The sequence below is a fragment of the Mus caroli genome, chromosome X (genome assembly GCF_900094665.2).
Source record: "Mus caroli chromosome X, CAROLI_EIJ_v1.1, whole genome shotgun sequence".
Taxonomy (NCBI): Eukaryota; Metazoa; Chordata; class Mammalia; order Rodentia; family Muridae; genus Mus; species Mus caroli.
In genome coordinates, this window is record NC_034589.1 from 152,685,290 (window position 1) to 152,696,674 (window position 11,385).

General features: G+C 41.2%; 1 protein-coding gene across 1 annotated transcript in view; it reads left to right on the top strand.

Moving 5' to 3' along the window:
- Positions 1 to 11,385, top strand: part of Vegfd (vascular endothelial growth factor D) — a 29,996-nt gene that overhangs the window by 16,764 nt on the left and 1,847 nt on the right. The window contains exons 3-6 of the mRNA XM_021153978.2: positions 1,660 to 1,850; positions 4,509 to 4,657; positions 6,340 to 6,440; positions 11,055 to 11,250. Of these exons, the coding sequence (XP_021009637.1) occupies positions 1,660 to 1,850; positions 4,509 to 4,657; positions 6,340 to 6,440; positions 11,055 to 11,250 (637 nt within the window). The remainder of the gene's footprint in view (positions 1 to 1,659; positions 1,851 to 4,508; positions 4,658 to 6,339; positions 6,441 to 11,054; positions 11,251 to 11,385) is intronic.

Here is an 11,385-nt window from a genome sequence, read left to right on the forward strand (position 1 = left end):
ACAGAGAGAGAGAGAGAGAGAATTCAAATAAAATAAGTATTTTAAAAATGGTGAACACCAGACATGATGGTGCACACCTTTAGTTTCAGCACTCAAGAGACAGAGGCAGGTGGATCTCTCTGAATTCTAGGCTACCAGTCTGATCTACATGGCAAGTTCCAGGCCAGCTGGGACCCTGTCTCAAAATAAAGGAAAAAAATGGCAAGAGAAAATGAAACAAAGCTATACAAGAAAAATACGTATTCTTTGCTTGGAGGTGTGTGGTACATGTATATGTACACATGCATACAGATGCAAATGCGTCACTGTTTGTGCATGTGAAGGTCAGAGATCAATGCTGAGTATCTTCTTTAGTTGTCATTCTCCAATTTAGTTTTAGAAATAGGCTCTCTTGGGATGGCTCAGTGGTTAAGAGCACCGACTATTCTTCCCAAGGTCCTAAGTTCAAATCCCAGCAACCACATCCTGGCTCACAGCCATCCATAACGAGATCTGGAGCCCTCTTCTGGAGTGTCTGGAGACAGCTTCAGTGTACTTACATATAATAAATAAATAAGTCTTGAAAGAAAGAAAGAAAGAAAGAAAGAAAGAAAGAAAGAAAGAAAGAAAGAAAGAAAGACTCTCTCATTGGAACTCAGCGGGTCCCAAAGGGCCACGTGTCTCTGCTTTCCCAGCACTGGGACCACAGTACATCAATGTGCCTCGCTCTTTATGTGAGTTTTCAGGATCTGGACTAAGGTCCTCTCATTTGTGCAGCCAGCACTTTTCCCACAAGGCCATCTCCTCAGCCCTTTGTTTCTCTTTTTATTTCCAGAAATGTATTTCGGGTTTTTTCTGGTTCCCCTCAAATTAGCTATGGTCATGGAGCTGTTCCTTCTGTTAAAATGAAAGGGCTTATCTCATCATCTTCTGTAAACTATCAGATGGTTTCAGACCTGCAAAGTCTGATTTGAGAAAAAAAAAATAATCCCCATGGAATGTCCACTCATGTGTTTGCCAAGTCTCAGGGCACTTACGTAAGCAGAGAGCAGATATTCATTTTAAAACCATTCCTACCCGGCTTCAGATAGCAGAAGTGCTATCCAGCGGTAGCCTGTCTGTTTCTTGATAAACGCCACTCATACTTTTTGTCTTCACCTTATTCCACTGACTTCCTTATTAGTCACCCTTTATATGCAAGGTATACTGCTCTCCCCTAAGGGGGAAAATATCTTATGAAGTCATGGTATCAATGGAAAAATATAGAGGTTTTACTTTTACATTTTTTTAAACAAATCTTTGTCTAAAGGATGGAGAAAAATATCCATCTAAGGCTTAGAAAGGTGTCTCAGTGGTTAAGATCACTTGCCACTCTTGAATAGGACCTAGGTTCAGTTCCCATATAGTGGCTTGTTGCAAGGGATCCAATGCCCTTCTCTAAACTACAAAGGCACCAACCACACACATGGTACACATACATGCAGGCAAAACACCCATACACATAAAATAAAATGAAATAAAATAAAATAAAATAAAATAAAAACATTTCTAAAAGACATGTTTAAATGTCCACCTAGTAAAATAAACAAGTACAAAAGAATGAGTTGGGTTGAGGGAGCGTCATGAAAAGCATGTCAGGGCCATTTTGCCTACTGGCCCCAATGAATGTTATTCCTGTAGTTATAGATGAAGAATGGCAGAGGACCCAATGCAGCCCTAGAGAGACATGCATAGAAGTCGCCAGTGAGCTGGGGAAGACAACCAACACATTCTTCAAGCCCCCCTGTGTAAATGTCTTCCGGTGTGGAGGCTGCTGCAACGAAGAGGGTGTGATGTGTATGAACACAAGCACCTCCTACATCTCCAAACAGGTATGAGGAAATGAAGATGCTGTCTCTAACCTTGCTGCCCAGCACTAAATACTTCATGTGCTCAACCTCATTTAATTCCCCCAAACAAACACACAGGATATCTTATCCTCCTTTGCAAACAAAGAAACAGGCTCAGGGAGGTAACACAATATCCAAGATGGCACAGTCTCAACAGATATCATCTACCTAATGCTGTAGTATCAAGAATTAGTACATATGGACATTACATAACAGGGTGTCAAAAAGAAGGAAGGAAGCTGTGCCATCCATCTCACACAGCTGTTTTGATGTATTTCGTTTACTTGGAGTAACTGAGAAAAGGTTCTTGAAAGGTGAACGTGAGAAGGACCAGCTAAGAGGAAGGGGTGTGCTCTCACTCTAAAACTAAAGAGGCTGAAGGAGGGAGCAGACAAAGGAACACAGGGAGAATGGTAGAGGACTTCTCAATTGGCAGTTGCCAACCATTAGCATGGCATGGAATGGAAGCGGGCTCTTTGAGAGGCAAAGCAAGCAGTCATGAGAGCTAGTGGCTGCAGGCTCACAGCCCAACAGGGAAGGGAGGAGAGAAGATATCTCCATCGATCGCTGGGGTAGCATGGGGAACAAAGGAACAATAGGCAGCACAAGACTTTGGAAAGCATCCTGCAGTGTTCATGAGAGAAATAAAGTGTATCAATCACATCACCTTTTGCCCTGTAGCTAAGCTAAGTGTTCCTTTCTGTAGCTATCATCTTCTTGTAAAGTGTAGTGAATGCATTCTCAAAACACTGTAATCAAGCCACATTCCTGTTGGCCCTCTGTTTCAAATTCCTCACATGTTAATACAACTTATCTAGCATTTGCTTGGCTCCTCGTGGTCGTGTAGAAGACAATTATATAGGTGCCAAATACATGCATGCCAAGGAATGTTCTAAATGCCCATTTGTTTTGTTACTAGGGTAAAGTTTTCTTAATTTTGCATTCCCTACCATCTAAACTGTCCTTGACACTGGAGCATTATTTTTGTCTAAACCCTTTTGGAGAATTGTGGAACTCAGAAATCTGACCCCTCCTATTTGATAATTAGAAACAATGATGTAAGTATGGCTACAATCAACTGTTAGTAAGGCCATGCTTGCATAATATAAGAGGGTTCAAATCCCGATCGTGTTATTCCCTGAAGTATAAATAACTGAAGAGTTGTGCAAGAACGTGACATTTATGCTGAAAAACACCCTTACTTGTTCTTGTTTTCATGACATGACGGAAGGTCCAAATAAACACAACCTGAATGAATTGTTTCCACTTAGTAGATAGTTGATTGCTTTGTTTTGACTGAGGCACTCAACAAGTGATTCATATGAATGAATTTATTCAAATGTAAGTGTACAGCGGGGATTTTTGTTTATTCCAAATAGCCATGCGTGTGCAGTTTGGCACTTTCTACCTTAAAGGTACAGACCATGTGATCAACTACCTATTAGAACCAAAGTAAATCGAACTGCATGGAATGATGATTGAGTGGCCAATGTCTCAAAATCAAGCTCAAGTTCATCTACACTTCATGAAAACACTCTTGAAACTTGTGTGTGCTCTTTGGGTATCTCTTTATCTGTCATGTAAGGGATCATGAATAAATATAATGCTTTTTAAATTATTTTTTTTAATTTTTATTTATACTGTATGTGTCTGCTACATGAATGCAGTGCCTGTGACAGTCAGAAGATGGCACGAGATCTCCTGGAGCTGAAGTTACCTGTGTTGTAAGCCACTTGATATGGGTGCTGGGAACTAAAACAGGGTCTTCTGCAGGAGCAGCAAGTGCTTTTAACTACTGAGCCATCTCTCCAGGGCCCCCAAATATAATGAGTTTTACAAGTGATAAATAAATTAATCATCAAGTGTGTACAAAAGAGCAGGTGTATAGGAACATAGAAATAAGCATACTAGCTATAATTATCTGTCTGGATATGGTCCCAATTTAGCTACACAATACTTTTATAGCAAATGCCCTAAAACTCAGGGGCTTTAAGTTATTCTCTCTTGTGTATCTGAGGTTCAAAATTCTCCAAGGTGCTATATGAGTCCAACCTGCTTCGTATGTCCTCCCTTGGACTAGCATGGCTTACAGACTATATCCATTTCATGGCTTTACCATAAGCAAGACATAATAAATCTCACAAAGCATGCACAGTCCCAATTTGTACTATGTCGTGTCAGCTAACATCTTATTGGCCAAAACAAGTTTTATGGCCAAGCTCAATGCCAGGAGGTAGGAAATTGTCTGTCATCAATAGAAATGGTTTGGGAAGGGATGAGTAAGTAGTTTAAATAACAATAAAATCCACCCAAGTCCCAAAGAACCACCAAAGGTTTTATTTTGTTTATACTTACAATTTATATTCAATTTTAAAAACAAGAGCAGAGAGCAGAGATTTTAAAGAACACGAATGATAGTGAAAAGAACAGATTTGGAAAACACTTAGAAGACCAAGCTGGATAAGGCCCCTTGTCTCCTGACTCCCAGCATTCCAAACCGCTTACAATGACTCACTCTATTGCTCATGAATAACTTTGCTGAAGTCATTACCATAAAGGATAAGGGCAAAAATGCAGATGGTGGAAACTGAGAAAAGTATACAATAAAATTTACATCATGGTTCTCTTTCTTTGCTGTAGCTCTTTGAGATATCAGTGCCTCTGACATCAGTGCCTGAGTTAGTGCCTGTTAAAATTGCCAACCATACGGGTTGTAAGTGCTTGCCCACGGGCCCCCGCCATCCTTACTCAATTATCAGAAGATCCATTCAGATCCCAGAAGAAGATCAGTAAGCATTTCCTGGACTTGATAATGTCTGTTCTTGCTTTTGACAAAACTGTATGTACATTCCTTTACCCATTATAGAGGCATCCTCAGAAAGACATATGTTGCATATTTTCTGTTTTATGGAGCATTAAAAAACAAAAAGACATGAAAGTAGAAGGGGAGTTTTTAGGGAAAGGAAGCAGATTAAGAGGAGGAGGCAGAGGGGAAAAGAGAGGAGAAAAATGAAGGTGAAGTATATTTTATGCATGCATGAATATGGTATGGTGAAAACCATTATTTTTTTTTACAATATACACTAATAAAAATGTTGAAGACACAAATAGAAATAATATAAGTAAAGTTACAAAAATTACATTCTCTTCATTAAATTTTTTCACCTTCTGATTGCAAAACCAGATCTATTCATAGTATTTGACGAACACATTATTTTTTTTTACTAGGTGCTAAATCTATATTACAGTAGGACCCAAAACCTTGAGGATTATGAACACGGCATGTTTAGTTTCAGACACCTTTAGGGTTTTACTGTGGGGGTTTTTTTTTTGTATGTTTGTTTTTTATTTTGAATTTTTGAGACAGGATCTCACTTTGTACCCCTGGCTGAACTGAAACTCACTCTGTAGACCAGGCTGCCCTTGAACTCTGCCTGTGCTTCTTGAGTGCTGGGATTTAAGATGTGCTGCCACATTGGCCCAACACCTTTGTTCTTAGAATGAGTGGCCAAATGCACTGTAAAACTGCTCCAGCCTCATAGCTACCATGTCTCCCCTCACTCCTGTGCAAGCAGTGACTCTCATAAATTCAAGTTTAGTTTCTAAAGTTTCCCTAATAGAATATTTATAACTATAGAATTATTATGTCATAAGATGTCATTTCTAAATATAAAATAAGCTCCATATTTTCTTTTTTTTTTCCACTGTTTTTTTTATTACATATTTTCCTCAATTACATTTCCAATGCTATCCCAAAAGTCCCCCATACCGCCCTCCACTTCCCTACCCTCCCATTCCCATTCTTTTGGCCCTGGCATTCCCCTATATTGGGGCATATAAAGTTTGCAAGTCCAATGGGCCTCTCTTTCCAGTGATGGCCGACTAGGCCATCTTTCGATACATATGCAGCTAGAGACAAGAGCTCCGGGGTACTGGTTAGTTCATCATGTTGTTCCAACTATAGGGTTGCAGATCCCTTTAGCTCCTTGGGTACTTTCTCTAGCTTCTCCATTGGGCATATTTTCTTTTGTTTATGTTTGTGTCTATGTATGCATGTGTGTGGGTCTGCACATCTGTGCACGTGCCATTGGAGTCCAGGAGAAAGTGCTGGATCATGTAGAGTAGGGATTCTAGGTGGTTGTGAGCCGATCCACATGGGTCTTGAGAACTGAACTCAGGCCCCCTGGAAGAACAGTACTCATTCTGAGCTGCTGAACCGGCTCTTTAGCCCCAAAGTTAAGGTCTTTACAACTGTTCTCGCACAGCTGTAATTTCTTCACAGTCACCATGCCGTGAGAGGCAAACATTTGTTCTCCTGTATAACTCTTTGAAACAAAATTTGAAAGCACTAACATGCTCCACACAGAATGTTTAGATTATTAGATATCAAATATTAAGAATGACTTAATATTGCCAAAGTAGGGTTACTCTGAAAAACTTTTAAATCGGGTTCTTTACTTTCTTTTCCTAGATGTCCCCATTCCAAGAAACTCTGTCCTATTGACATGCTGTGGGATAACACCAAATGTAAATGTGTTTTGCAAGACGAGACTCCACTGCCTGGGACAGAAGGTAAGGATGGCAGTAGTGAAGTAGTAACCATACTGATAGAAGGAATACAGCATTTAGCATGGCTGAGCATTCACTATGACCACGTGTATTAGTTACTTATCTGTGGTTTTGATAAAATATTGTGGCCAAAAGCAACTTCCAGAAGGAAGAGCTTATTTTGACTCATGCTTTGAGGGTAACCCATCATAGTGGGGAAGGTATGTGAACAGGCAGGCAGGGCGTCAGGAGCAGGAAACTGACTGGTCACATTTCATCTGCACACAGGAAGCAAAGAGAAAACAGGAGCTAGGGTAAGGCTATAACCCTCCAAAGCCCACCTCTAGTGACGTACTTCCTCCAGAAAGGCCTCGCCTCCTAAAGGTTCCATAACCTCCCCCAGACAACTGAGGATCAAGCGTCTCGATCAAGGCACAACATCCCACAATGTTCACGACAACTCATGATCATCCCTCTTTACACACAGGATAAAGCACACAGTGTCTACCCTGAGATATCTAGTAATTTCCTCACTCTCACACAGATAACAGTGCCAGAAGTGGTTGGATTTTAGAGCCTTCTCTGTTCCCTCTGCTGTTCATTCTCAAAGAAAAGTACAAAGTGGACAAAGCCCCCTAAAGCAGGTGTTATACTCTAATGAAAACTACTTTGGGGTGAAACACATAGGTCATTTGGAACTTGGTTTCTTTCAACTGCGCCATCGGAAAGCAAGCCAATACTCTGGGAAAAAATAAAGGAAAGAAGGAGGACACGTGGAAACATTTGTCTGTAATTGGAACACATCATGCTCCTGGGCTAAGCCAAATAGGGAATTGCTAGCCTGTCATTCTGTCTCCCGATCTGTTAAAGCTCTGAATCCTGGGATGAACATATGGTTGAACAAACATGATGGTTTACTCTTTTTTTAAATTTATTTCCACACATGTGGCATGGTTCCACTGAAAACTATCACAGGGGACCATGCAACGTGAACCTTGCTTGTTTTAAACTCTGATCTCCTAGCAAGAATAGCAAGGATCCGGAGCCAAGGAATCTGTCATACAGATGAAATGACAAGCTCTTACTGCTCTTGTCCTCATGTTCTGGTTCTCGGCACCATTGTAAGAGCTCAAACTAGGATGGGAGGTAAAATATTTTTGAAGTTATGTAGCCAAAGGCTCACACACATATAGTTTGGACACAGACACAACAAAGTAAAGGGTGACAATTGAGGCAGCATGACACAATGCAGTTGCTAAATCACCATCAGCCAATCCTGCGAGGAGTCGAAGCCAAGGAGTTCCCTGGGGGGACACCTCAAATAAACAGGTTGGGCCCTACAGACTTGAGGAGGGGTCATAACCTGGATGGGGCATCTTCTTTCAGGGGGATGTTAATTCCTGGGGAAGACTCACTAGGTAGGTTTATACATTGAGGATGGAAAGAGAGATGTGCTCTGAGCAGGGCTTAGGTGAGAAAGCAAAAACCCCATGCTGGAAAAGGTTAGTGGGGGAACACATTGGTTACTTTTTAGGTGCTGTAATAACATATCTGACAAAAGCAGTGGAGAGGAAAAAAGAAGGAATGAAGAAGGGGGGAGGGAGGGAGGGACGGAGGGCTCATTTTGCCTTTCACTTTGATACAGAACAGTTCATCATGCTGGGAATGGTCTGGCAGCAGGAGCAGTGCTGATCACTTTGTATCTACAGCCAGGAAGCAGACAAGTTCCTATCTATCAGCATTTCCAGTTCCCCTCCCTCCTATTCAGTCTGACTGCCCAGCCCACGTTTACAGTGGGTCTTCCTCAATTCATCTTCTCTGGTAGTATGCTCATAGGCACACCAAGAGGTGAAAGTACTAGAATCCAGTAAAGTCAACAATGAAGGTTAACCATACTATGGGCACACATACATACTGAGGGAAAGGAGTAGATTTGAAGGGATGAAGCTGGGGATACTTGTATGACTGGAGTGAAAGAGCCTCGGTGTGATCTTTTGGACAAATGAAAACCACCCAAATGCTTCAAGAAAGACAGTGGTAACACCTGTTGGGAATGTAGAAAGATCCAGCCAGCAACTGTGTGGAAGAGAGTGAGTTGCTTTGAGCAGAACATAGGGCAGGGAACCTTTGGCAGAAGCTGTAACAGTGGTGGAGGTGAGGAAGGAGGGTGTGGATTGCAGCTCATTTACTTCTAGTTCTCACCACTCCTAACATTCTCATGTGCCAAAGTTCCCATCTGCTTCTCCAGTGGTCCCATTCTGCCCATGACACATTACTTTCTGTGTACTAAACACCTTTTCTGCATACAAAGATCTTGAGCTAAGTTCCTTGTCTACAGTCATCTATTCTCCAAATGAATGCAGTTGATGCAAGTCCAACTCAGTTTCATTGCTGTAATGAATAAGACATAATAATAGTAGTGAATGGAACAAGGCTGAGGACAGGACACATTGGTAAACCAGAGTCGATGTCCCTAGGTATGAACACCAATATGTAATACTTCGAGGTGTCTAGTTGCTGTTTAACCTAGTTCTCCTGCATCCAGTCTCTGTTCCCTTAACTTGCTAAGGACCTATGTTCTGCTTCTGCCACATACCGTGCTGAACTCCTCAGGATTGTGTTCCACCTAAACTACTCTGTGGGGCCAATAGAGAGTTTTCTTGTGAGTCTTTGCTGCCACCTTGTGCTCAATATGAACCCTTGACTGTTTTTCAGTTATCAAGCCTTCCTTGTCTTGCCCTACATTGACAATTGCCTCAGGGATTTATAACATATGTAGCTCATCTATGTCCTGGTCATGAGATTCATGAGATTCAAAATGGACTCTCTCTAAATATGTGCCAATTAAAGAGCAGTCAAAACCAGGAGACTGGATCATGAGAGATTGCCATTTTGGGGTGAGGTGGCAGGGGCAGAGGGTGGATAAGAGAGGGCTAAGAATTAGTATGAAAGTTTTTTTAGGGTCAAGATCATGGAAGATCTTTTATATCCTGATGTAAAATTTAGCCTTTTGTGTGTGGAGGAAGATTTAAGACACTTCAAGCGTGGCCAGGCATGGTGGCTCACATCTTTAATCACAGCACTGAGGAAACAGAAACAGGTGGATCTCTATGAGTTCAAGGCCAGCCTGGTCTACATAGAAAGACCCAGGAATAGCCAGGGCTACATAATAAGACCTTGTTTCAAAAAAAATAAATAAATAAAAATAAAAATACATTTAAAGCTTTGGTGGTGATAGGGATTAGGTTTGCATTTGATAGTCATGTGAGGGAAAGACTGAAGGGATGCACACTGTGGTTGTGATGTGAGCGGCAGCCACAAACACAAGAAATACCAGGTACTGGGTGAATTGTGGCCGAGGCAGTGTCATGGAGAAGAGAGGGCATGAACAAGGGACAGGGTGGAAAAACTGACTACATGATCTAGTAGACAATGGTGCCAGCCCCCAAATGAGGCTAACTGAACAAGAAACAGGTTTAGGGAAGAGATATTCATTTTCTTCCAAAACCTGCATGAATGCTGAGATGAAAAGTGCGCGGGCTTCCAAAATTTTCACCATCTCCACTAATTGTTTGCTTTTGCTTTCTGATGGAGACAGACTCTTAGGAGTTCCAGTCTAGCCTTAAATTCAATATGTAGTGGAGGATGACCTTGGACTTTCAATCCTTCTGCCTCTACCTCTGGAGTGAGTGCTAAAATTACAATCATGTGTCACCACACCCAGTTTAGGAGCCACTGGAGACTGAGCCCAAAACTTCTCATGGACTCTAAGCAAGCATTCTCTACCAAGAAAGCCATGCCTCCTAGCCTGTCTCTTACTCTTTTTGCAGTGTATTTCAGTTTACTGATCAAGATCGGACCACAGTTCATTGTTACCTTTATATGTTTCTTACAAGTGTGGTGATCTAAGGTGAGGGAATGCATCATTAGTTATCTGGAAATTCTGAGAAAAACATTTCTACAGCATTAGTACTTCTGGTTCCCACACTTTTAAAATACTGGAGAGGACTGCGTTCATACTTATAGGCAGCCTATATCTTGCTAGCTTGTCATTACTGGCTGGCTTAATAGGCTAGATAGATAGATAGATATAGATATAGATATAGATAGATAGATAGATAGATAGATAGGTAGATAGATAGATTTATTTTTATTTCATGTGTATGAGTGTTTTTGCCTGCATTGCTTTTACATGGTGTGCACGAAATGCCTGTGCAGGCCAGAAGAATGCAACAGCCACCCTCCACTCCCAACCCCCACCCCTAGATTTCAGTTATGGGCAGTTTTAAATTGCCATGTGGTTGTTAAGAACCAAACCTGAGTCCTCTGCTGGAGTAGGGAGTTCTCTTAACCCTTGAGCAATCTCTCCAGCACAGAAGTTTATATTTTTAACTGGTCAGTCACTACCATAAAAATCTGTCAGAAACATTCAGCATATGGTATTTTTTAAATTCAAAACCTAAGAAAACACATGAGTTCTATGCTGATGTTATAAAAATCACAGATGGATCTTTTTCACCCTGTGGAAATATTAAGGTTAAAAAACTTATAGACAAGGAGACTGGGAGGGTCCAAGTTTTACTGGGAAGATGGACAACTTGCAATTAATTTGGATCATCACTTTCCTGTTTCTTTTAGACCACTCTTACCTCCAGGAACCCGCTCTCTGTGGACCCCACATGACATTTGATGAAGATCGCTGTGAGTGCGTCTGTAAAGCACCATGTCCAGCAGATCTCATTCAGCACCCAGAAAACTGCAGTTGCTTTGAATGCAAAGAAAGTCTGGAGAGCTGCTGCCAAAAGCACAAGATTTTTCACCCAGACACCTGCAGGTCAATGGTCTTTTCGCTTTCCCCTTAACTTGGTTTACTGATGACATTTAAAGGACATACTAATCTGAACTGTTCAGGCTCTATTCTCTCAGAGCCCAAGCACACTCTTATTAAAAAAAAAAAAAAAAAAAAAAA